We start from the raw sequence: 26,690 nt of genomic DNA, 5'->3' as shown, positions 1-26,690 counted from the left end.
CTCAAGCCAATGGATAACTTAAGCATGCCTTTTGGGCACTGAACACTGCTCAACATACTCATTTCTCTTCCCTTTCCAGAGGATGAGCAATGGTAGGGGGCCACAGGGGACCGCTGGGCAATTCATAGAAATTTATCCTTTGGCTTTTCACTTCAGTTTGATGTGTAACACTAGATACATCGCTCTATTCTGAGAATTTTCTCCCGTGAAGATACTGGGACTAGCTACCATTGAGGTCTAAACATTTTGGAACTGATTTGGAGAGTGGTGTGCTCAGAAGAGAAGGCCGTATCTGTTGGGGGGATTGCAAAAGAAAATTTGGGAGTGGTACAACTTTTGGCCCAGGGATTCCAAATGTCTTGAAAACCCCTGAAACTTTATGTAAAATGCCATACAAATGTGTGTGTGTGCACATTTTTCTGGAGATAGTTCATAACGTTCAGCATATTTTTAGAGGGACCTGTGACACAAAAATGAACCCACTGTGGTCTAAGAATGCTGGGGATGGGACTGAATCTCCAAGGCAGGAGGCAAGGTGCAGTAGTGGTGTCATTTTGGAATTAGGTTTCCCAAATTCCTTGTTAGGAAATTGAGCTGCAGGGGCTCTTTCCATATATTTCTTGCCATCCAAAGGCAGGCCAAGTTCCTCAGAGCTGAGAAGCCCATGTGAACTGTCACATAGCAAAGCAATGCTTGAATAAACTACACTTTCAATCAATGGTGAGGAGTGGGCCCTGAGTTAGGAAGGAAAGGCAGTAGAGGTTTACTTCTGAAATCACATCTACCTTTATCTACAAAATAAGGGTAAAACCTCCTGGTCTTCTTATGAGAAAATAAGTAGAAGGTTATATGCGAGATATTGTAGACAGCAGCCTGTACAAGCCGGGAAGCTCACACACGTGAAAAAAATGGCTGTGGCTAGACTTGTGGGGACAGAACCCAGCTTTGGCACCGTCCTGGTCTTAGGATCAGTCTAGGGCAGAATCCAATTGCAGTTTGTACATCCTCTTTCTAGGTTCAGAGGTTAAAATATACAATATTTTATCATTATTAACCCTGTCTCTTCCAGTTGGCAGTTATCAATGGTGGATCATATCTGATGTGATATATTTGATTACAGACTACAGTGAATTTTCTCCACTTCGATTTAGGACCAACTACATAATCCTTGGTAAGAAAAGGAAGTCCCTGACAAGTGCAACTCGAGAAATGCAATGCTGGAGAATCCAAAGGTGTCTGACTTGAATGAAATGATTCCACTGGGGGACAATGCAACATATACTCCAGGTAAATAGATTAAAAAATGCCTTTATTTTTAAAATGTGGCTCAACTACATGCAATGTACTGAGCCAGTTTTGGAATCCACCCTGTACCAGAGTAAAACTGGACCAAAGGAAGTGAAGTCAGGGCTCCTGGCTGTCACTCCTCCAGCAACTCAATCTACAGAGCTTTTCTTCAGCTGTTTTTTGTGACGTGTGGTGATTCGTTTTGGATTCCTCTGTATGACAGACAGGTCCGACCTTGAGGAAGACCGGTAGCCCACATCCTCTGCTTTTATGGGGTTAATGATATGGCCTGGCTTGGTGACGACCTTGGGAGTAGTCAGCTTTTGGAAAGCCCTCTGGGTGTTCCATGTGGATCCTATGGGGGTCTGGATGGTCCTTTCAAATTGCCAATGGTGGGTAAATGGATATGGAAGCACTCGTACCTGGAAAGGAAGGAGAATGATTTGGTATGAGGCAGGCCTGGGGTGCAGTTATACACTGTACTGACAACTCTCATCAGGTACTATTTTGGTACAGGCCACGGTTCCACATGATGACTGCAACTGAAGAGACTGAGAGGTTAAGGCATCGCATCGCTCCCATCTGCTCTTAGGAGTCAAATCTGCTTGATGACATTTGGGAGTAGGGGGGCCTAAGTTGGCTCTGGATCCCCTGTTTATTCAACAATTCAGGGTCTAAAAAAACCAACCTGACACGACTTCTGTCTTTGTTTTTGTTTTCTTTTTTGAGACAGAGTCTCACTCTGTTGCCCAGGCTGGAGTGCAGTGGGGTGATCTCTGCTCACTGCAACCTCTGCCTACCAAGTAACTGGGATTACAAGTGACACTGTCCCTATCCAGCTACAGGAGCTCCAGGGCTGTTGTCCCAGAGTGAGCTTTCCTATGTAACACTGTGACTGCAAGAATCCAGACCATTTTGTATCCCTGTGGATTTTATAACTTTTCTACCCTCTTTATGCTCTCAGTCTCCTCCTTCCCTCTCTTAGGATTGATGTTTCAAGGAACCCGAATCCTGAACTCTACCAGGCCATTACACTTAGTTTCATCTTTTTTGTTTGTTTGTTTTTGTTTGGTTTTTTTTTTTTTTTTTTTTTTTTTTTTTTTTTTTTTTCAGATGGCTGGAGTGCAGTGGTGTGATCTCAGCTCACTGCAAGCTCTGCCTCCTGGGTTCACGCCATTCTCCTGCCTCAGCCTCCTGAGTAGCTGGGACTACAGGTGCCTGCCACCATGCCCGGCTAATATTTTTGAATTTTTTTTTTTAGTAGAGACAGGGTTTCACCGTGTTAGCCAGGATGGTCTCGATCTCCTGACCTCATGATCCGCCCACCTCGGCCTCCCAAAGTGCTGGGATTACAGGCGTGAGCCACCACACCCGGCCCACTTGGCTTCATCTTCTTTTGGCACCACAGAATGTAGAGCTGGAAGGCCCTAGATATTGGCAATGGTCATCTCTGGCCTGAAAATTTGGCTTAGAGGGAGGAAATGATGGACCTAAGTAAATGAGGAGCAGCATTGGAGAACAGAACCCAAAGCTCCTGTTTCCTTGCCTGGTATTCCTCCACCACATTTCTACCTTCAGACATTTAAATAATCTTTCAACACTTCCGCAATGGCCAAAGGAGGAAGACACGTAAGCAGAAAATGGGGATGTAAAAATCAGTAGTCTTTGGCAGGGCACGGTGGCTCACACCTGTAATCCCCGCACTTTGGGAGACCGAGGCAGGCAGATCACTTGAGGTCAGGAGTTCAAGACCAGCCTGTCTAACATGCTGAAACCCCGTCTCTACTAATACAAAAATAAGCTGGGCGTAGTGGCGCATGCCTGTAATCCCAGCTACTCAGGAGGTTGAGACAGGAGAATAGCTTGAACCTGGGAGGTGGAGGTTGCAGTGAGCTGGGATCATGCCACTGCATTCCAGCCTGGGTGACAGAGTGAGACTCCATCTGAAAACAAAACAAAAACAAAAAAAGCAAATCAGTAGTCTCTGGAAACATTCAGTGGAATACTCAAGAGAAGCTAAGCACTATCTGGTGGTCCTGGTAGTAGCGAAGGAAACAAATTCTCTTTAAGTTAAGGGAATGTCTTATTTGGGTTGACGGCTACATCTGTGCTTGTCAACCAGGGCAACAGAAAAAGAGAACACCTGGACAAAGAGAACACCTGGACAAAGTATTCAGTCTCAGAAGTCCCCCCTAGGCACCTTGAAGCACTTTATTCTACTGCATGTTGGAACCTGCAGTAACTTATTAAAAAGATGAAAATCAGGGGAGATTCCTAGAAAACTATTTGTCAGTTTGCCATGACTGCATTAAAAAAACAAATAGACCCCTGGAAGGGAAGGGTCGTCTTTATTGAGCTCTATACTCTACCCATCACCTGGAATCCTGGCCCACTGAAGCACCCTTTCCCCCCTTCCCTTATCGTGTAACTGCCTATTTTCTAGTTATATAGCCTTAATTGGGACTGCAGTAGTTACGTTTCAGTTTCTGCAGTGATTGGTTCACAAAATAAGATAAAAAAGAATGTTACTGAAATGTATATCTTCTTACCTCTGTTCTGTAGCCATTAGTTCCTTATTCCTTCAGAGGGAAAAATGTAACTCATTTCAATATACTGGCTGGGGACAGATGTCAGAATTGAAGGGAACATAAAGGTCATCTAGTCCAATCTCATTCTTGAGTCCCCTTTACATGTACTCATACTCCCAGAGCAGCCTTGAATTCTGTATCTCCTCTAACTTCTACTTTATGTGACTTCATACAGTAACCTTCGATATACTTGAACACCGTAATCACGCTCAAATTTTCTTCTCTTGTAAACATCCCCAGCTCGTTATCATGTGACACAACTTACAATCTTCTCATTCTCCTGAACAAGTACCGGTTTGTCTTCATTTTTCTTAAGCTACAGCTCAAACCTTATAGCCTCTGTTTGAGCATTACCTTGACTCTAAACTTTTTTCCTGGCTAGTAATTAAAACAGCATAGTCTATCTGAGATGATAAATGTAACAGCCATTCAGCAAAAACAATAGATTTGATTCTGTGGTCAAGATCACACGTCCCTCTTGACTACAGATCACTAGAATACTCCTCTCAAGCAAGAAAGTCAGGCAGCTAAAGAACTCTCTAAGTTCTCACCTGATGAGCCGCTGTGTGGATGTTGCGCTTCTCATTAATAATCACATTTGGCAAATTCTTATCTTTTCTTGGAGGACCCTCAGGGGCTTTAATGAGAAACCTGGAAAGCAAAACAACAGGACATCTGACTAGGAGCATTAAGGACTTAGTCAAAAGGGTAGGGAGGACACCGAAGGGCGATGGGGGAGAACCTAGTGCCCTTTTGACAGACTTTCTTCCGCATTCTTACCGGCGTCTTTTCTTGGCACTGGGCTTTAGGCCCACACCACCCCACTCGCCCCAGCCAGGTAGCGTCAGGTCCACGTCCTTTGGCTTACTAGCCTCCACGGCTTCCCTCTTCTCTTTCAAGAAATCTCTGATGACATCATCCCCAGCAAAAGCTTCCTTTATCATCTGCCTTTGGTTTCTCTCCTCTTCATCTTCCTGGGGAGAAACAAGCGAGAGCTACAGCTTGGCTTATGAGCTGTGGTTCATGGCGAGAACGGTTGAATTTTGGGTCGTGACATTTTAGCGCCCCCTAGAGGGAAGTGCTGAACAATGATGGTCTTGAGATACAAACTAGTGCGCAGCCAATCATGCTCCAGTTTTCTTCCCTCTAGGGTAAGTATCTCTAGCTCATTATCATATGACACAATTTTAAACTTTTGAGTAACGAAGCTGCAGGGTGGAGGAAGGAATGGCCCGTGTTAGCAGCAGGAGCTCTAAGTGGCCAGACTGTAGGCTTCGTCTAGCTTATATCCCTTAAAAGACAGGTGCCAGGATGCTTCACTGAGTTTCAGATTAACTGGGGAGTCTTAGACCATTTGAGATCCCACTGAATAAAACTTTGGCAACAGTTCAATGACTCACCTTCGAGTTGTCCTGCCTGGGATCTGGTCAGAACTCTGAGTTACTCCCTCTTTCCTCTGAGAGCAGTATTAGAGTCACCCCAGAGGAGTTTTGGTGGATCAGGGTTTCGGAAATAGGGGTCTTGACAGCACCCATAGATCTGCATCTATTAAAACATCACTGTTTTAGGACCAGCCTGGCCCTATACTATTCTGGACTTCTCAATTACTGAAATGTGCCCGCAGCGAAACAAAGCTTCATTACTCCTTGTGCAAGGACACTTTCTGAACAATGGCCCACCACCCTGGCTCTGCTCACCAGCTCCTCTATTGTGGGAACTGCCAAAGACTTCACGGAGGGAGACTGTGTGGTTAGGAGGTTCTGTAGGTCGATCATTTGCTCCTTCTTTTTCTTCTTAGGGGCATCAGGGCGATTATTTGGGGTCCTCTCTGACTGCTGCCCTTCTAACACAGGTCTGGAAAGCTCCTTATTTTGAAAACATTCTTCTTTTCCCAGCTCTTCTAGTTCTTCCAGCGTCTGTACTCTCTCTGGCCTCTGTAACAACAGGGGCTCCTCTTCTTCTGTGGCAGGTTCCTCTCTCTGGACCTGGGGAATAGTCCCCTCTGAACTTGCTTTTTGCTTCCTGGACTGATCATTTTCCTTCAATTTCTGAGATAGTACTCTCAATTCAGACAGCACTTCCTGGCTGCTGGAATCTGGGGGAAAAAGAATGAAAGCTGTCAGAAAAGGCCGGGTGCGGTGGCTCACGCCTGTAATCCCAGCACTTTGGGAGGCCGAGGCAGGCAGATCACAAGGTCAGGAGATCGAGACCACGGTGAAACCCTGTCTCTACTAAAAATACAAAAAATTAGCTGGGCATGGTGGCGGGCACCTGTAGTCCCTGCTACTCAGGAGGCTGAGGCAGGAGAATGGCATAAACCTGGGAGGCGGAGCTTGCAGTGAGCCGAGATCGCGCCACTGCACTCCAGCCTGGGCAACAGAGCGAGACTCTGTCTCAAAAAAAAAAAAAAAAAAGAAAGCTGTGTCAGGAAAAGGAGGTATGTACATTTGTTGAGCACCCACCAAGTGCTAGGTACCACATAAGACATTCTAACGAGGACAAACAGGGAAAAGAAGATTCTGTACATTGAATCTCCTAGAGAGTACACTAATCATAGCAGGCAACGGAGTTTGGTAATTAAAAGTAGCATGTGGCCAGGCGCGGTGGCTCATGCCTGTAATCCCAGCACTTTGGGAAGCCGAGGCGGGCAGATCATGAGGTCAGGAGATCGAGACCTGGCTAACACGGTGAAACCCTGTCTCTACTAAAAATACAAAAAATTATCCAGGCATGGTGGCATGTGCCTGTAGTCTAGCTACTTGGGAGGCTGAGGCAGGAGAATCACTTGAACCAGGTAGGCGGAGGTTGCAGTGAACTGAGATTGTGCCACTGCACTCCAGCCTGGGTGACAGAGCAAGACTCTGTCTCAAAAAAAAAAAAAAAAAAAAAAAAAAAACGGAGCATGTGCGATGTTGGATATGGTGGCTCACGCCTGTAATGCCAGCACTTTGGGAGGCCGAGTGGGGAGGACTGCTTGAGCCCAGGAGTTCGAGACCAGCCTAAGCAACATAGTGAGAACTCATCTCTACCACCTCCACTCCCCCAACAACAAAAAATTTCCAGGCATGGCAGTGTGCATCTGTAGTTCCAGCTACTTGGGAGGCTAAGCTGGGAGGATCGCTGGAGCCAGAAAGTCAAGGCTGCAGGGAGCTGTGACTGTGCCGCTGCATACTAGCCTGGGCAAACAGGGCAAGACCTGTCTCAAAAAAAAAAAAAAAAAGTAGCATGTTGGAAAGCAGACGTCCTGGGTCCTATTCCCAGCTTTGCCAATGATCCACTGTATGACTGGGACTGTGGCTTAAGTTCCTCGTGCAGTAAACCCCACTTGGGAAGATTGCCCCAAGTTCCAAATTTTAAAAAAGGAAGCCACTTTAACAGGTGGCTTCTGAATGCAACTTCATTGTAATTTATGCTTTACTGCTTATAAAAACCTTATCCAGGATTTTCATCTTTTTTTTTTTTTTTTTTTTTGAGACGGAGTCTCGCTCTGTCGCCCAGGCTGGAGTGCAGTGGTGCAATCTCGGCTCACTGCAAGCTCCGCCTCCTGCATTCACGTCATTCTCCTGCCTCAGCCTCCTGAGTAGCTGGGACCACAGGTGCCCGCCACCGTGCCTGGCTAATGTTTTGTAGTTTTAGTAGAGACGGGGTTTCACCGTGTTAGCCAGGATGGTCTCGATCTCCTGATCTCGTGATCCACCCATCTCGACCTCCCAAAGTGCTGGGATTACAGGTGTGAGCTACCGCACCCGGCCAGGATTTTCATCTTGACTCAAGAATTTCTACTCCGTATCTTAAAGCAGTATTTCATAATCTGCTGTTGCTGAGTCAAGGGATGAAGTAGCTGCTTTATCCAGTGGATGTAGCTCACACTTCCACTGGCAACATCTGAGCAAATAACACTAGTCTTAAGAGTCTGGAGGGGCTGGCTGGGCACAGTGGCTCACACCTGTAATCCCAGCACTTTGGGAGGCTGAGGTGGGTGAATCACTTGAAGCCAGGAGTTTGAGACCAGCCTGACCAACATGGTGAAACCCCGTCTCTACTAAAAATACAAAAATTAGCTGGGCGTGGTAGCGCATGCCTGTAATCCCAGCTACTTGCGGGCTGAGGCAGGAGGATTGCTTGAACCTGGGAGGTGGAGCTTGCAGTGAGCCAAGGTTGCACCACTGCACTTCAGCCTGGATGACAGACACCTGTCTCAAAAAAAAAAGAGTCTGGAGGGAAACCTGGCAGTGACATGGTTCTAAACTGGCTTTTTCATTGACTCAAGTTGCCACCATTCCCAAGTTGATCCTGCTCTCTAGCTTTGGCATGAAGCCATTGTAGCTCCTTAGATCTGGCCTTTGGACACATGGATGTTTATTTCTCAAGAATCAGGTTTCCTTGTTCATTTTCATTGGGGTCCGTGACTTTCCAGTATTTTAGGACACTCTTGGAAGGTTTGAGAAAATTTGATTTATTTACTGTCTAAAGAAATGCAAATCTGTCTTTCATCCTTTCATATCACAGTCAGCCGCTCTGCACATTTAGATAGATGGTCAGTTGTTGAGGGGGCTTAAGAGAAAGCCACTAGGGTCCTGTGGCCATATATGGGCACCCCAACAATCTCAGCCCACTGTGCTGCTTTCCAAAATTCTCTCAGAAGTGACTGCTTGCAATTATTAATCCCAGAAATATCCAGCCAAAACTATTAAGTAAAGGTCACCACAATACATTCTAAATTATAGCTCTTTTAAAATAAATTTTTGTATGTGGAAACCTGAAAAAAACAAAGGAAAAAAAAAAAAGGAGTCTGGGTGCGGTGGCTCACACTTGTAATCCTAACACTTTGGGAGGCTGAGGTGAGAGGATAGCTTGAGGCCAGGAATTCAAGACCAGCCTGGGCAACAGAGCAAGACCTCAGTCTCTACAAAAACGTAGCTCAGCATGGTGGCACATACATGTAGTCCCAGCTAGTTGGGAGGCTGAGCCAAGAGGATCGCTTGAGCCTGGGAGGTCTTAGGCTGCAGTAAGGTATGATTGTACTACTGTACTCCAGCCTGGATGACAGAGCAAAACCCTGTCTCTTAAACAAAAAAAAAGTAGAAAAAAAATAATTTTTTTTTGCCATGTAAAACCAGATTTTTGCCGTCATCTAATGCATTCCTATGTGGAACCAAACCAGACCTGGTAATTTGTCCAGATAGCCAAGTGATTTCTCAATGTAGGTAGTTTTCCTAGGCAGGCTTTTTAGTGTCCTGGTTTATTGCCAGAAATGGGAACTCTGACCAATCTCACAGGTGCTAACACTGTTAATAAGATCTCTTCAAGATAACAGGTAGAAAATATAAAGTACAAATAGAGCCTGAGCATGGAGTCACAATTCTAATTTGCCATGTAGCCCCGTGGAGTCATTCATTCCGTAAAGTCTCACCCCATGTAGACACACATAAACTAGAATTAAGAAATGCTAAAAATGCCACTCCTACTTAACCAACAAAACAAAAAAATCCGGCAATTAGAAGATGTTTCCTAATGTTTCAAAATTGACCTATCTGTGTCTATAGGTGTGAATGGACTTTCAGATTTGCCATTCTACCATATGTACTTCTCCCTGGTGTGTAGGTACCAGGAACACTAACTCACACCCTAACTTCAAGGATGGTTTAGTTATTATGGCTTTCCGAAGGCTGTAAGCCCCCCAAAACAGAAAATGTGCCTGAACCACGTTGCATGGCCATGCAGATGAGTGCTTATTAAATGCCTTCAAAGAAGAGTAGTTATGAATGTAATTTCTCTACAGGGATCCAGTGCATGCACTCTTGCAAGTCCCTAGAGCCTAATCACTATGCAGTTGTGTGTGTGGGTGGACACATTTTTTTTTCTCCCATAGTCTGTCCACAGCACTAGGAATTTCTCCCTTCCATTTGATCACAGCTCACCTTTTGTTTCTTGACTGCCTGCTGGCTCAGCATCCTGGCTGAGCTCAGACCTTTTTCTAAGGGATCGCCTTTCCTCAAATTCTCTCAACAAAATTTCTTCTTCTGCCACTGGTCTGTCTTCTCCCTCACTTTCAGAAACTTTGTGGGCCTCAGGCTCTGGCAGTTGCTCAGGGTCCTCCTGGGTTGCAGCCTCTTTGGTGTCACTGGTACAGCTCCTGAGCATCCAGGGATTCGGCCCGTCTGCATTCATCTGCACTTCATTCACTACATCAGGGACAAGGAGTTCTTCCACTTTTTCTTCTGTGCCTCCCTCCTCTTCCTCACTCTCAGAGGCTACCTGGAGTTTCTGTGTTAGTTCTTTGTTCTTGGCCAACTGTTCCTGCATAGCTTGGCGAGCCTGGAGGAAAGAGTCACAGCATGAGAGCCCTGTCATTAGTGACTGCAATAATACCTTTCCTGGTCCATTTCATAAAGCTGCCTCCTCTCGATTTGACTTGGTATTTCTTACTGGTACCTACTGTTTAAACTGCATATACAATGCTGGGTTAATAGCTGTGGTATAAAATGGAAGACAAATTCTTTGTCTTCAAGGAATCAACAGGTGAAATAAGATTTTAAAAAGCTCCTCTCCCGCTTTGGACTTGCCTTCAATGCTGTTTCCCTTTCATCTCTCCTTTTCCACCTTGTTTCTGGTCATTTTCCTTTCTGCCTTAGAGATTTTTCTGATGCCTTTTTAGATTCCTGGTTTTCCATCCATCCTCATGGCTCTTCCCCAACTCTGCTTCTGCTAGCATCCTCCAATTCCAGATCTTCTCTCACCCCAAGGGTCTCTTACCTCCAGGTCATATTTGGCCATAATTGCCTTTGACTTGGCCCATTTCCCACTGTTTTGGTGCTTAAGGCTCATTCTTTCCTAGAAAGAAAGAACAGAGTGAGATTTAGACCTTTAGTGGCTTCCAAGGAAAGCTGGTTCAAAGGGGTGGGGGTGGGGCAAGAGGTAGTCTCACCATCATTCTGGCCTTTTCAATTTTTTCCAGTTCTTCTAGTGCCGCAGCTGGGTTAACCTTCCGCAGCTGTTCAAACTCTTTTAGGGCTTTCTTGGCCTTCCCTTTCTTCACAACTTTGTGATACCTGTAGGGTAAGAGGGGTAGGAGGGAAGAGTTTAGCAATTTAGCTGAAGCATGGATGTCATAGGCACAAGTGCCCATACTACCCAATGGGTTCCCTAGGCAGGGGGCTGGAACGGGCATCATAGAGCTAGTTGGCTATAGGGAGTCAGTTTGGGACCTGAGAGGACTGGCAGGATTCTTGGTACCCACAGTCCTCAGGGTAGACCTCTGTGGCTCAAAGAGTCTCCTTTGCCTCTATAACTCAAGGGAGGAGTAGAATAAGTTTCATTTTTTTTTTTTTTTTTTTAAGACAGTGTCTCACTCTGTCACCCAGGCTGGAGTGCAGTGATGTGATCTTGGCTCACTGCAACCTCCACCTCCTGGGTTCAAGCGATCCTCCCGCCTCAGCCTCCCAAGTAGCTGGGACTATAGGTGCACATTACCACGCCTGGCTAATTTTTGTATTTTTAGTAGAGATGGGGTTTTGCCATGTTGGCCAGGCTGGTCTTGAATTCCTTACCTCAAGTGATCCACCCACCTCAGCCTCCCAAAGTGCTGGGATTACAGGCATAAGCCACTGTGCCCAGCCAGTTTTACCAGTTGCCCAGGTTGGTCTTGAACTCCTGAGCTCAAGTGATCCATCCATCTTGGCCTCCCAAAGTGCTTGGATTACAAGCATGAGCCACCACATGTGGCCAACAAGTTTCAAACAGGCAAAAAGGCAGGAAGGAAGCCCTATTGGCCTTAACAGCTCTGGAATTCAGAGCTCATTCTGCAGAACCACTCTGTGATGCCTTGGAAGGTAGAGAAAGTAACTGAATAGTCCTCTTTTTGGCAAAACTGTATGAGGTTGGTTTGTGGGGAACAAAAGGCTAGTCACGCCTGTTTGGGACCTCATCTACATGACTCTAGTTGCCGCATCAAAGGTTCTCTCCAAAGAATTTATGATGAGCCACATGACTTTCTTCTGTGGAACCAAAGGCCAGTTCACAGGGGCCTCCTTACTTTTTACTTTTGATTTTCTTCTCTCTTCGAGCCTTGGCCTCATAGTAGGACTGCAGAGCCCGAGCCCTCTGAAGCTCTGCTCGGCGCATCTTTGCCTACAACAAATGATATTTACAGTGACATCTGGGCCAGAAGACAAATGCTAGGAGAAGCGTGGCATACCTGGGTGTGAAGGGCCTATGACACACTTACCTCTTCCAGGCTCATAGCTTGGAGAGAGGCCTTTTCCACGGGGGTCAGTAAAGGGTCTGCCACTGGCTGCTTGTTCTTATGGAGGAGGTTGAAAATTTCCTGCTCCAGGGGAGTTCTTGCCTTAAAGAAGCAACAAAACATTCTGAGTCTTAAGCCATGCTCTTACAGCTTTCTCTCTTTACTATGATTATCTAACTTATGACACTATAATTGGAATCATAAGTGGATAGGATTGGCTGTTACAGCAAGAGAAGGGGGTTCCAGTCTTGTTGTCAGCAGTGTAAATAAAGCCTTATTTGATTCTTATATGACAACTTCAGCAGGGAGATGCTGAGGCTACTCTCTAATACTGCTGAGAAGGATCACTGTGTTCAGGTTACCAGTATGTTTTTTCTTTGAGACGGGTCTTGCTGTGTTGCCCAGGCTGGAGTGCAGTGGCGCAATCTCGGCTCATTGCAAGCTCTGCCTCCCGGGTTCACGCCATTCTCCTGCCCCAGCCTCCCGAGTAGCTGGGACTACAGGTGCCTGCCACCACGCCTGGCTAATTTTTTATATTTCTGGTAGAGACAGGGTTTCACCATGTTAGCCAGGGTGGTCTCGATCTCCTGACCTCATGATCCGCCCGCCTTGGCCTTCCAAAGTGCTGGGATAACAGGCATGAGCCGCTGCGCCCGGCCCAGGTTACCAATATATGCTAAACAGATTTCCATTCTCTTAAGAATCTAGGCACATTGCCCTTGAGTCCCTGTATTGTTATGTATTATTTGAAGCACATAACTATTACTTTATAGTTAGGAATCTCAAATGCATATCATAAGCCTTCTTTTAGAATACTTCTAGAGGGAAGGGGCGGTTATTTTTTTTTTTTTTTTGAGACAGAGTCTTCCTCTGTCACCCAGGCTGGGGTCCACTGGCACTCCAATCTCAGCTCACTGCAACCTCCACCTCTAGTGCAAGTGATCCTTCTGCCTCAGCCTCCTGAGCAGCTGGGACCACAAGTGAAAGCCACCATGTCTGCTAATGTTTTTTATTTTTTGTAGAGACAAGGTCCTACCATGTTGCCCAGGTTGGTCTTAAACTCCTGGCCTCAAGCAATCCTCCTGCCTTGGCCTCCCAAAGTGCTGGGATTACAGGCGTGAGCCCAGCATGCCCTGTGAGGTTAGATCTTAAGATAAGCATTATTTGCCATTGATGATATACCTAGGAAATAGATCTGCAAATATCTCAGAGGGGAAGCCCAACTTTTTTTGACCATAGCCCACTGCTATAAACCATGCATATAAGTGTTCTTGGTATCATTAATTACTGATGAAAGAAAATGAGAAAAAACATGACATTTTTTTGGCACAGTCTTCAAATGTAGTTTGTGGTGGGGTGTGTGTCTTAATTTCTTGAGCACAAAAGGATATTGCCTTTAAAAAAATATAGGATGGGCACGGTGGCTCAGGCCTGTAATCCCAGCACTTCGGGAGGCTGAGGCAGGAGGATTGCTTGAGCCCACAAGTTTGAGACCAGCCTGGGCAACACGGTGAAACCCCATCTCTATTTATTATGTTAAAAAAAAAAAAAAGAAAAAAGAAAAAGACCTTCATGTAATTAGCCTGTTTCCTGATGGTTCAAATTGAACTCTCCTCATTTTCTAACTTTGGCTCCAATTCCTCAGTTTCCAGTTAATTTTGCATGCTAGGCAGAGTATGTATGAAACGAATGTACTGTAAACCAGTTATTCCACATGCTATCTTGAGGATGGCTAAATAATCAGGCCGATCATGCCACGGTCCACATTCTGGCAAGGCACAAAGACAGCCCTAGGCAACAGAGCTAGTTTCAAACCTCACACACATATTATGTGTGGTTTTCTTCAATAGCCATATACATCATGGTCAGTATTAAACTTACAAATATTTGGATAAATGCATAAACGCACATCATCACATGTTACACGATGCTATTGATTTAACCATAAAACTGTTTTACTGAATAGTAAAGGTACGTGTTCTTCCATTTTTAGTATTTGCAGTAGTGATCAATCACAGGCTGCAAAGTGATTTATACTACAATGCTGTAATGTCCCTTCAATTCAAATCCGTTTACAAACATTTGTTGATTGTAGCTATATTCCAGGCACTTGTGTGGGGTGCTAGGAATACACAATTGATTAAGATAGTTCCTGTCCTCATGGAGCTCACAGCCTTTCAGAGCACAGACATATACAACACAAACAGCATAACATAATGGGTTAAATACATACTGCTACGTTATTCTATAGGGGTAATCACAGAGGAAATCACCATTAAATATTATTAGGAGGTAGGTTAGGCTTGGGGAAGGAAGTGACCTTTTGAATTAGGCTTTGAGGCCTAAGTACAGTTCTGTCAGGAGGAAAAAAAAAATCCAAACAGATGAGCATAAGCAAAAACACAGACACAGGGAAAGGAGTGGTATGTAATAGAATGTGTTGTCCAACATAGCTAAAATGCTAGGTAATTTTATTTTATTCTGTAAGTGAACAGCCTTTGAAGGATTTTAAGGAGAGCAACAATCAATTTCGTGTTTCAGCAAGAAAATCCTGCTGATTGTGTAGAGGATATATGTAAAGTTCCAAAGGAAAGGTTCGATGAGGGCCTCAATTAGGGCAGTGAAAATGAAAATGAAGAGAAAATAGGAGCCTAAGGGCTATTACAGAGACAGAATTTGCAGGCCTAGGCCCCTGTATAAGCTGGCGGAGAGGGAGATAGTGAAGGGGTCAAGTAGGAATCAAATGACTGAGGGTCCAACCTAAGTGACTGGGGTAGGAAGTTACGCTGTTAACTGAGTTGCAGAATGAAGGGGTATAGGTTTTGGAAGTCTGGGGAAAGGAAATGCGAAGCTTACTTTGGACTGGACTAAGTTTAAGGTGCACATGGGAGACCCAGGTGACTCCTGCTAGTCACATGGAATATAAGACTGGAGCTCCAAAGAAGGGGTTGAGAGTGATAGTCAAGAGTTATGGAATTTTCTTTTTTTTCTTTTTTGTTTGAGACGGGGTCTCGCTTTGTTGCCCAGGCTGGAGTGCAGTGCCGCGATCTTGGCTCACTGCAAACTCCGCCTCCTGGGTTCACGCCATTCTCCTGCCTCAGCCTCTCGAGCAGCTGGGACTACAGGCACCCGCCACCACGCCCGGCTAATTTTTTGTATTTTTAGTAGAGCCGGGGTTTCACCGTGTTAACCAGGATGGTCTCGATCCCCTGACCTCGTGATCTGCCCGCCTTGGCCTCCCAAAGTGGTGGGATTACAGGTGTGAGCCACCGCACCCAGCCAAGGTATGGAATTTTCACGCCTGTAATCCCAGCACTCTGGGAGACTGAGGCGGGCGGATCAAGAGGTCAGGAAATCGAGACCATCTTGGCTAACACGGTGAAACCCCATCTCTACTAAAAACTACAAAAAATTAGCTGGGCGTGGTGGCGAGACTCCATCTCAAAAAACAAACAAACAAACAAACAAAAGTATGGAATTTACAGAGCAAGCATAAAAAGGACTAAGGAAAGCCAGAGAGAGTAAATACCCAGAGTGTATCACAGAAGCTAGAGGGGAGAGATTTTTAGAATGAAATGTGCTAATGGTGTCAAATACGCTAAAGACTAAGAGGGCTTGGGATCTGGCAATTCGGAGGCCCCTCACTAATGCCTTTTGAGAGAAGTTATAGTGGGGCAGTAGGGGAAGAAGGTGAGGGAGAGGAGGCAGCAGTGGAGACAGACCAGCTCTTCCCCAAACACATTCCTTATCAGATAACAAGATTTGCTTCCCCTGTTAAAAGCTTAAAATTCAATTTATTGAAATTTTAATAAAATCAGTTTGTATACCCTAAGTTAAATTAAATCCAACAGGTGTCTTCACCATTGTTTCATAGCCTTTATTTTTATTTTTTGAGACAGAGTCTCACTCTGTTGCCCAGGCTGGAGTGCAGTGGCACAATCTTGGCTCACTGCAACCTCCACCTCCTGGGTTCAAGTGATTCTGGTGCCTCAGCCTCCGGAGTAGCTGGGATTACAGGTATAAGCCACCATGTCCAGCTAATTTTTGTATATTTTTTTAGTAGAGACAGGGTTTTGCCATGTTGGCCAGGCTGGTCTCAAGCTCCTAACCCAGGTGATTCACCCACCTCAGCCTTCCAAAGTGCTGGGATTATAGGCGTGAGCCACCACGTCCGACCGGCCTGTTTCACAGCCTTTAAAATGCTAAAGCATGTTGTGACTCTCCAATCTCCAGTAGGGGCATGCAGCATTTTCTAGCAATGCCTCCTCTCCTCTTGTGAGGGCATACTGAGAGACTAAGGTTTCAAGGAGAATACCTTGGTAAATAGTGGTGTACACAGAGAATAGTGAGGAGAGGGGTGAAAGAAGTTACCTTACAGCATTTCTAGCACTTTGCAGTTTACAATTGCCTTCTCATGCAATATTCCACTTAATTATTTGCAGCTAAACAAAATTTTAGGAAGCTGAACCAAAACTATAGTACAGACTTTCAATTTTCTTTTTTTTTTTTTTTGCAGGCTGGAGTGCAGTGGTGTGATCTCGGCTTATTGCAACTTCCGCCTCCTGGCTTCAAGAAATTCCCCTGCCTCAGCCTCCTCAGCAGCTGAGACTACAGGCATGTGCTAGCATGCCCGGCTCTTTTATGTATTTTTAGTAAAGACGAGGTTTCACTATGTTGGCCACGCTGGTCTTGAACTCCTGACCTCAGGTGATCCACCTGCTTCAGCCTCCCAAAGTGCTTGGATTACAGGCGTGAGCCACCGTGCCCAGCCTGAGACTTGATATTCAATCTCTAGAAACCCTAATACAGCATATACTAGTTGTTGGTACTTTGCACTGTAAGTTGTAAGGAGAGACCTAGGAGTTGCTAGCCACAAAGCACCCTCTGAACTAAGCACTTCCTTATTTCTCTGTGCCCTACTAGCATAATTTCTCAAAAGTCAGTCTTAGAATGAATGAATGGCATGGCATATTCAATGTATAACATCTGAGCCTCACTCTATCTTGAAGAGGTTGTGCTATTCTTAGTGTAACCTCCTCCACTACCATCTAGTTTTTATTTTTTATTTATTTATGTATATATTTTGAGATGGAGTCTTGTTCTGTTGCCCAGGCTGGAGTGCAGTGGCACGATCTCGGCTCACTGCAACCTCCGCCTCTGAAGTTCAAGTGATCCTCCTGCCTCAGCCCCCCCTAGTAGCTGGGATTACAGGCACACACCACCATGCCCAGCTAATTTTTGTATTTTTAGTAGAGATGGGGTTTCGCCATGTTGGCCGGGATGGTCTCAAACGCCTGACCTCAGGTGATCCACCCGCCTCAGCCTCCCAAAGTGCTGGGATTACAGGCGTGAGCCACCACGCCCGGACCCATCTCGTTTTTAATAACAAACTTGGCATTTTCCTGCTATCTCCAAGATTACACTGTCATTTGGAAAAAGCAAGGTGGAGGACAGTGTGTAGTAGCATGCTACCATTCTTTTTATTTAAAAAGGAGGTAAACGTGAATATAAAAATGAAACTCAACAACAACAACAGCAAACTTATGCAAGTGGTGAGTATGGGGGTAAAAATGATCAGATGGGGCAGAGGGTGGAGTCAAACTTTTCACTACATATCTTCTATGCTTTTTTATTTTTGAATCCTACAAATTGTATTACCTCTGATTTTTTTTTTCTAAAGTCTCCCTTCATCCTGCAGCCACACTTTAAACCTGATCTCTTTTTCATGTAGAAAAGGAAGCCTCCTAGAAAGAGAATGGTAGTGACTTCAGCAAAAACATCAGAAACAGCTTATCCCCATAATAAGCAACTACTCGCTCAATTTCTAGCTATTGTGGCAAGCAATGTTTACTTTGATTAGCTTTAATTAGCTCAACTTCCCAACACCTAAGAAACTACTATTCTTGGGTTTTTGGAAAGTAAAGAGGAGAAGCACAAAGAGGGCATCTATTTAAGATTAATCAGCCCATTATAGACTATAGACTCCATACCAATGGGGTATTGGAAAAGTAGGCTAGCTGTTCTAAAGCAGCTATTCAGACTAAAAACCGAGACTTTAGGGACCAACATAGGATTTCCAACTTCTAATTTTGCCAAGAGCATAACTACCATTTCATCCCCAATCCCATCATTTACTACTACCATCATTTCATAGAAGAAAAGACATTTCAACACCATTAAAATAGAAAGAATAACCTCATAATAAAAAAGAACTGGCAACATTACACCCACCAAACAAACATACTTACAATTATCCTTTTGTTTTAGACAAAAACTTTGTTAGGGGTTAGTGTTTGGGAAACCCAGCTCTAAACCCCTGCCCTGCAGCTCAGAGTCATAATAAGTTACCTGCTGAAGTTCTAGTCATTGCCAGCAACACATATTTTAATGTGGTATTCATTCCTGTACAAGCAAACTTTGGCTTCTGTTGTTCACATATCCTCACTAAGGCATCATTAATACTACCGAGTTCCTGATTTCCCTAGGATCAGAATGTGGCTTTAAATGCTTTTAAAAAACTGGAGTAAAAGAAAGAAAACATTATTATGTTCCCGCTATAAGGGCAATCACATGGTTTAACACAAAAACATGGAAATAGCCAAATACTGTATACTACAAGCAGATGAAAAGTGACACAGAGACTGGGCGCGTTGGCTCATCATTCCTGTAATCACAAAACTTTTGGGAGACTGAGGTGGGCGGGTCATTTGAGGTCAGGAGTTTGAGATCAGCCTGGCCAACATGGCGAAACCCTGTATCTACTAAAAATCCCCCAAAAAATTTAGCTGGGTGTGTTGGTGCGTGCCAGTAATCCTAGCTGCTTGGGAGGCTAAGGCAGGAGAATCGCTTGAACCTAGGAGGCGGAGGTTGCAGTGAGCTGAGATCGTGCCACCGCACTCCAGCCTGGGTGACGGAGCGAGACCCTGTCTCAAGGAAAAAAAAAAAAAGTGATCACAGAGCTATTGTGACTGACATGTCAGTCACATGACTGACAATGACTATGGGCAATCCCTTCTTTCTGAGCACTAAGCTAAAATGACTTATGCTGGGGTTTAGCTTAACATGTCCAATCAAATCAATTGCAGGCTCTGAAATCTCCAACTTATAAAATCTCACCTTTCAATGAAGTTCAGTTTCATTTTGTTGTACTCACCTTCCAGCCACTGAGCACATGTTCAATGGGAGCAATGGCTGGCTCCTCCTTCTCCAGCGGAAAAACCAGCTGCTCTGCCTGCCGGTTCTTCAGGACGACAGGGTCCCATTTGGAGAGGACTTTTGCGGTTTTATTGAATGCTACTTCTCTGTGGATCTGAAGCAGACAAAGTATGTAAAAGGAAAGAGCCACAAGATTAAAGCATCAAACCCAAAGGACTAACAAGAAATTAGGAAACAACGTTTCTTAGCCCACGAAAGAATCAGGATGCTAGAGGTTACTGCTTGCTTCTCAGGACTGCAATTTCTCCTAGATTATTATTATTTAGATGGAGTTTCACTTGTGTCGCCCAGGCCGGAGAGCAATGGTACGATCTCGGCTCACTGCAACCTCTACCTCCTGGTTCAAGCGATTCCCCTGCCTCAGCCTCCCAAGTAGCTGGGATTACAGGCGTGTGCCACCACACCAGGCTAATTTTGCATTTTTAGTAGAGACGGGGTTTCACCATGCTGGCCAGGCTGATCTCGAACTCTTGACCTCAGGTGATCCGCCTGCCTTGGCTTCCCAAAGTGCTGGGATTACAGACGTGAGCCACTGCACCTGGCACTCCTAGATTATTTTTAATCTTATCCATAGTGGGGAAATCACAGCTCCCCCTTCTCCCATTTTTCAGGTCTTTCCCTTCTTTCTATTACCCTATTTTCCCTTGTAAACACAATTTCTTTCCCTTAATAGACCACCTTCTCTATAGCTTACCCGTTCAATCTCTTCTTTGTTCAGAGGTAACTCCACTGTCTTCTTTGATTTGACTCTATTCAGTTGCTTTTTCACAGTGGCCAAAGAAGATGAAGTTTTAACAGGCTCAAGCAGATCTGCAAGGACCAGCTTTTCTCCTGATCCTGTAGAAAGGTCAAACTTTCTAGTCAGACCAAGAAGTGAGGCAAGATCTCAATATAATGTAGGCAGAAGCCTCAGTAGAAAATGCCAGTAGATGGCAAATGTGCAGAGAAGCAGGAATAATTCTCTTACTTCAATTGCCTATTTCTAGCCATGCCAACACTATCACTCTACATTTATCCCCAAACGTGTTAGGGGGTAGAAGATAGGGGAAAATGTTTATTCAAAACTCATTTTCTTTTCTCCTGGTGCTTCTACTCTTGCCCTATTGCAATTCATTCTTCACATAACAGCCAAAAATAAAAACAACCAAAGTGGTATTTCTTTTGTTTGTTTTCTTTTGAGACAGGGTTTCACTCTGTCACTTAGGCTGGAGAGCAGTGATGCCATCTCTGCCTCCCAGGCTCAGGCAATCCTCCCACTTCAGCCTCCCAAGTAGCTGGCACTATAGGCATGTGCCACCACGCATGGCTAATTTTTTGCATCTTTTTTTGTAGAGATAGGGTTGTGCCATGTTGCCCTGGCCAGCCTCAAACTGCTGGGCTGAAGCAGTCTGCCCACCTCGGCCTCCCAAAATGCTGGGGATTACAGGTGTAAACCACTGCACCCAGCCCAAAATGATCTTTTGAAAATATAAACCACAGCATGTCATGACGCTGCTGAAAATCCTCCAGTGACTCCCCATTATACTTTGAATCTCATCTACCTAAACGACACGGTCCTATGAGATCTAATCCCCATCTGCCTCTCTAACCTCATGTCACCCCCCCCACCCTCCACCATGCTCTTGTCACAGGGTCCTCTTTCCCATTCTTCAACATGCTGTGCATGTTTCTACCTTAGAGCCTTTGTGCTAGCTGTTCCCTGGCCTGAAATACTTTCCCTAATCTTTGCATGGTTCACTTGACTTGTCATTCAGATCTCAGCTTCAATTTTGCCTTTTCAGGGGCCTTTCATGACCAACCAATCTAAAGTAGCCACTTAGTCGCTTTATTGCATCATCCTCTCTTATTGTCTCCCTTTATTAGAAAGTAAGCCCCAGGAGCTCACATCTTATTCGCTACTGTGGCCTTGGTATCTACAACACTTCCTGATACTGCTACCTAGTAGAAACACAATAAATATCCGCTGAATGAGTATGCTTGGAATACATTGTTATTTGCCCTAGGAGGCTACACCAGTGATTACTACGAATGCAAAACCCATTCTAGCTGCCTAAGTTGTGAACAGGGTGAAAAAGATTTGGCATCTAGACTCAGTATTAGGATAAAATCCCACGGCTGCCACTTATTAGAGCATGTATTCTGAACAGGGGCAATTTTTACCACCCCCCCCCACCCCAGGGTGAAAATTGGTTCTTTCTGGAGGAGTATGAAAAGAATCTTAGATATTACAATGTTTTGTGTCCCTCCAAGGCTCAACTCTGTCCAACAAACTCTTATTCCTTAGGACTTGATTTCCTGGGGAAGGGGCATAGTGGGAGGGATACAATGAGGAAAAAATGTCTTAAAAGGCTCCTCTCAGGGGAGCAGTAAAAAAGCAAAGGTTGAAAAACACTGTACTAGGCAAAGGCCCTTGAACAAGTAACTTGACTTCTCTGAGCTCTGGCTGAAGAGAACATTTGCCTGTCTCCTAACTCAAAGCATTGTTAAGAGAACTGAAATTAAAATGAAATTGTACAAATATGAATTATGACTAAGTTACTAAGAGGCAGCTGTCTTCATTCATGTCCCTCTATCCTAGAAGTATCTCATCAAACTCGGTAGCATACCTTGACCACAGCCTTCTAGGCTTTGAGAGATGGAAGAAACTGAAGGGCATCTGACTACACTTCTTCACCCACTCTCCCAGGTATTTATGGCATGAGTCATTAACCACATCAAAAACAGTTCCTGGGAGGTGAGGTGAACACTAGGCCCTTGGAACCCCACAAGTTTCATGCATGGGTATCTTCTTTTGTTCAACTTACCTTCAGAACTGACATTGAACTCTGACACCTTCAGACTAGCCTCAGACCTCTCAGCCAATTTCCGCCTGAAATTAGGCAAAACGATATAATAGGAATGGATAAATTTTATGGGGGCTTAGGGGTGGGAGAGACAAACACTTCTCTCTTCATACAGGGCTTTGGTTTCTTGTATTTCTTCTAGGGTCAGGTTTTGTCATGATGCAGCAAGGAGATCTGTTCCTAACTTGGACTTGGTTATCTAACCCTCATCTCTTCTCTTTATTACAAGGTAAGCATAGTGGAAAACATATTGGACTTAGATTAAACACACCTGAACCTATAACATATTAGCCAGCTGACCTTGGGGGTAAGTCAATTTACTTCTCTAATGGGGTTAAGTAATGCCTACTCAATGCTTTAAAAGATTTTCATTGTGGAATAAGACTGCAAATGCTTACAGTAATAGCACTAAGACTAGTAATAGCTAACAATTACATAATGCTTACTATATGCTAGGCACTGGTATTAAGGTCTTTACATGAAGCACTCAATAAATATTAGCTGCAGAGAAATCTCATGGAATCAACTATATAACCTGCCGTAACTGACAGGAACGTTACCTATTCTTTCCATCAAGGGAACTGATTGCTTCCAGAAGCTTTTGATGCTCTCTCTCTCCATCATTGTCCCCCTAAGACACAGAAAAGGAAAAACCATCACGATGAGGGGGAGGGAAAAGACAACATGGAAATTGAGTCTCACATAAAATCTCTTGCTCTTTATTTATTTATGAGACAGAGTCTCGCTCTGTGGTCCAGGCTGGAGTGCAGTGACATGATCTCAGCTCATTGCAAGCTCCACCCCCGGGTTCATGCCAATCTCTTGCCTCAGCCTCCTGAGTAGCTGGGACTACAGGCGCCCGCCACTACACCTGGCTAATTTTTTGTATTTTTAGTAGAGATGGGGTTTCACTGTGTTAGCCAGGAGGTCTCGATCTCCTGACCTTGTGATTTGCCTGCCTTGGCCTCCCAAAGTGTTGAGATTACAGGCGTGAGCCACCACGCCCGGCCAAATCTCTTGTTCTTTTGGTCAGTAGAGAACTGGGGAATTGGAAGAGGTCTGGTGTGCAAGCATTCCAGCTCAAACTAAAAGGGAGCTGATGTCATGTGTCTGTCCTAACTTGCTTCTAGACAAAAAGGGCTTAAAATGGTGTTTCTGTATAAAATATATAGTATGATCTAACATGGAAACCCTGACATATAGTGTAAGTCATAGCCAGTTACAAAGTTGGCTTTTTTTTCTTTGAGACAGAGTCTCGCTCTGTTGCCCAGGAAGGAGTGCAGTGGTGTGATCTCAGCTCACTGCAACCTCCACCTCCTGGAAGTGATTCTCTTGCCCCAGCCACTGGAATAGCTAGGATTACAGGCGAGTGCCACCACACCCAACTAATTTTTGTATTTTCAGTAAAGACGGGGTTTCACCATGTTGGCCAGACTGGTCTTGAACTCCTGGCCTCCAGTCATCCACCCGCCTTGGCCTCCCAAAGTGCTGGGATTACAGGTGTGAGCCACCACACCCGGCCTCCAAGTTAAGTTGGCTTTTCCTACGAAGAACACGACAAGCAGAAAAAAATAGACAAAAAAAACCACCCTCCTTGTTATTAAAATAGATGTGTTGTGTGCCCCCAACCCAAGGGGAAAAAAAAGTGTTTTTTTGTAAGGGAAATAAAGAATTGGAATTCTTATAGCATCTGTTGGAGATCCAGCTTAAAATACATATGCATATTTCAGTCAGATAATTAAATAATGCTCTATAGAAATCCAAACTTGGGAAATCATATCATATGAGGACCATGTGTTTCAGTCTTTTTTTTTTTTTTTTTTTTTTGAGACGGAGTCTTGCTCTATTGCCCAGACTGGAGTGCAGTGGCGTGATCTTGGCTTACTGCAACCTCCACCTCCTGGGTTCAATAGTAGCTGGGATTATAGGCACACACCACCACACCCAGCTAATTTTTGTATTTTTAGTAGACACAGGGTTTTGCCGTGTTGGCCAGGCTGGTCTTGAACTCCTGACCTCAGGTTATCTCCCTGCCTTAGCCTCCCAAAGTGCTGGGATTACAGGCGTGAGCCACCAGCCGGGCCTGTTTTGGTTGGTTTTATAAATTATACTTATGCAACTTGCGGGTAGTGAGTGTAACTTAGTTTCCAAATCCTTATAGCACTTAATAGGATACAGTAACTTATATATGAAACACTAACCATTTGTAATTAATTTGAGAGACCTGAACAAATACATAGAATATTGTCACACCTTTCCATTCCAGGAATGTGCTCTCTACCCTAATTTTGAAGGCAGTTTAGCAATTGTCACCCACCTCATCTTCACTCCCACTCAAGAGGTAGTCTTTTGGCAAATCTACTAGTTCTTCCTGTTGGCTCAAAGCCAGAAGGCTGTTAAAAGAGGCAACAAAGAAATGTGAATGCAATATACCCATGTAACAAACCTGTATATGTATCCCTTAATTATAATAAAAGTTGAAATTTAATAGAGAAATATTGTTATTTGAAGCAATGTCTAATCTATTAAAACAATCTCGTAAACATTGTAACTTCAACACAGAATAGCCCTATCCCTCAGAAGATATATAAAGCAGCATGAACGCCTTTGAAAACTTGTCAAGACGTGAAATTTAGACTGATGTCAGGCATCACCTCCAGGAATGATGCCTGACTCAAAACTGCATGTAAAAGAGCTAACACTTTTCAGTGATTGGCACAACATTTCCTATGACCTATGGGAAGCTGTAAAAATGTCAGACCCTAGAATAATATGGCCAAAGACGCTGTTGCTAGCCCTGGAGGCAAGGCAGTTTCACGATTAATATTTCTAAGCATCCTCCACATGTTTGACTCTTTGATAGGCAGCCTGATCAAAAGTGTCATCTTGATCACTTGTTCCCAGGAATGGAGAAACAGGTCGAAAGCAGCTGAGTAAGCCATTTTCCCTGGGGCCTGCTTAGCAAAGTAGGTGCTTAACTAAGGAGACTGGTACCCACAAATTACAAAATTTACCGTTACTTAACAGCATATATTATTAGTATTTGCAAAGCCAACATTCCTAAACGGACTACATTTAGTTCCGGGGGCGGGGAGGGGAGGCACAAAACATCATAGGAGCCAAAACGTGGCGATGACTCCAGTCAGCAAAGCTTTCGAAGATTCGGGGAGTTTATAACGCCTGCACTGCCTGCGCAGAGGATTAAATCGGGCCGCGGCAGAGGCAGAAAAAGGGGTCACGTGACGAGGAATGTGAAACATAGTAAATGAGCTGGGGAGGCAGAAACAGCATCAGGACCAACAGGGATGCGGCTATACAGCTGAGGAGCGGAGTAAGTGAATGAAATTAAAAGGGCTTTAAAGGCTGGATCGCGGAAAACAGGAACAAGTGGCCAGCTCTTGAGGGGAACCACTGCCATCTGTTAAAAGGGGGCGCCCATTTCCCAAAAGCTGGGGAACCCGGCCCCCAACGAGACCCAGAATCCCCACTCCCCTCGTTGCCCTTCACCTCTCTGCAAGCCGGTTCGCAGTCATTTCAGCAGCCAGCTTCTCTCACATGGACCAAGAACGGAAGCCGAAGGAAAGCAATTTCCGTGCCGGCCGCAAAGCAATTTCTGTTTCCGTCAATCGCTCGCGACGTACACGTCAGTTCCGTTGCGTACAAGGCGTGTGAGAAGCAGGAGCCGTGTAGGGAGGGGCCTGCGTAAAACGGCGAGGCTGGAGATGAAACGGCTGTCAGCGGGTGGGGCTTTCTTTTCTCCACCCACCCCGTAATTCTCTGGTGCGCCGGTGTCTGTCCTCCTGGTCCCTGGTTTCCACGCGGCCCAGGGTGGGTTAGCTTAGGGCGAAGGTACTGCGCTGTCAGGGACTGAGCCCGCGCCTTCATTCGTCCCTACATAATCCAGAAGGAAAGACTCCAGCGCCCGTCCTTGTGCGACAGCGTCCTGCAAGCCGGCCACCAGCCAGCTCGGGGGTTTATTGAATGCCCATTAAGTGGCCAGATTGTGCCGGGCCCCGGAGATCCGATGGTGAACAAAACAAGTTTCCTTCCATTTAAGGAAAAATATCTTTCGATCCCTTGTAATTGCAGCTCTGTTCTTCATTTCCTGAGTCAAAATATTTTATCCAAGAATGGGCCGTCAGTAGCTACGCTTCCTCACCTCCTATCAACTTTTAAAAAAATTATTTTAAACAACTTTTTTTCTCCCATCAACTTTTAAGAATTTATTTATTTTTGAGACAGAGCCTTGCTGTGTCGCTCAGGCTGGAGTGCAATGGCGTGATCTCGGCTCACTGCAACCTCTGCCTCCCAGGTTCAAGCGATTCTCCTGCCTAAGCCTCCGGAGTAGCTAGGATTACTGGCGCCTGCCACCATGCTCGGCTAATATTTGCATTTTTAGTAGAGATGGCATTTTGCTATGTTGGCAAGGCTGGTCTGGAACTCCTGGCCTCAAGTGATTCGCCCGCCTCGGCCTCGCAAAGTGCTGGGATGACAGGCGTGAGCCACTGGGCC

The 26,690-nt window shown here is 44.9% G+C and overlaps 1 protein-coding gene across 2 annotated transcripts; it reads right to left on the bottom strand.

Moving 5' to 3' along the window:
• Positions 1–1,292: 1,292 nt before the first annotated feature.
• Positions 1,293–25,824, bottom strand: UTP14A (UTP14A small subunit processome component). Of its 2 annotated transcripts, XM_050777452.1 has the most exons (15): positions 25,686–25,824; positions 24,496–24,571; positions 22,739–22,809; positions 22,140–22,204; positions 20,030–20,172; positions 19,274–19,429; positions 12,103–12,222; positions 11,911–12,005; positions 10,804–10,927; positions 10,632–10,709; positions 9,797–10,193; positions 5,573–5,970; positions 4,656–4,849; positions 4,427–4,526; positions 1,293–1,709 (listed from the first exon to the last, which is right to left on the bottom strand). In XM_050777452.1, the coding sequence occupies exons 1-15, from the start codon at positions 25,709–25,711 to the stop codon at positions 1,437–1,439; spliced, it is 2,316 nt and encodes a 771-aa protein (XP_050633409.1). In that variant the 5' UTR covers positions 25,712–25,824; the 3' UTR covers positions 1,293–1,436. The 2 variants fall into 2 exon arrangements, with proteins under 2 accessions (XP_050633409.1, XP_050633410.1); XM_050777453.1 differs by lacking the exons at positions 1,293–1,709; positions 4,427–4,526; positions 4,656–4,849 and adding an exon at positions 4,865–5,420.
• Positions 25,825–26,690: the final 866 nt, after the last annotated feature.

The sequence above is a fragment of the Macaca thibetana genome, chromosome X, assembly GCF_024542745.1.
Source record: "Macaca thibetana thibetana isolate TM-01 chromosome X, ASM2454274v1, whole genome shotgun sequence".
Lineage (NCBI taxonomy): Eukaryota > Metazoa > Chordata > Mammalia > Primates > Cercopithecidae > Macaca > Macaca thibetana.
Note: the sequence above shows the minus strand (reverse complement) of the source record. Positions and strands in the feature narration are given on the sequence as shown.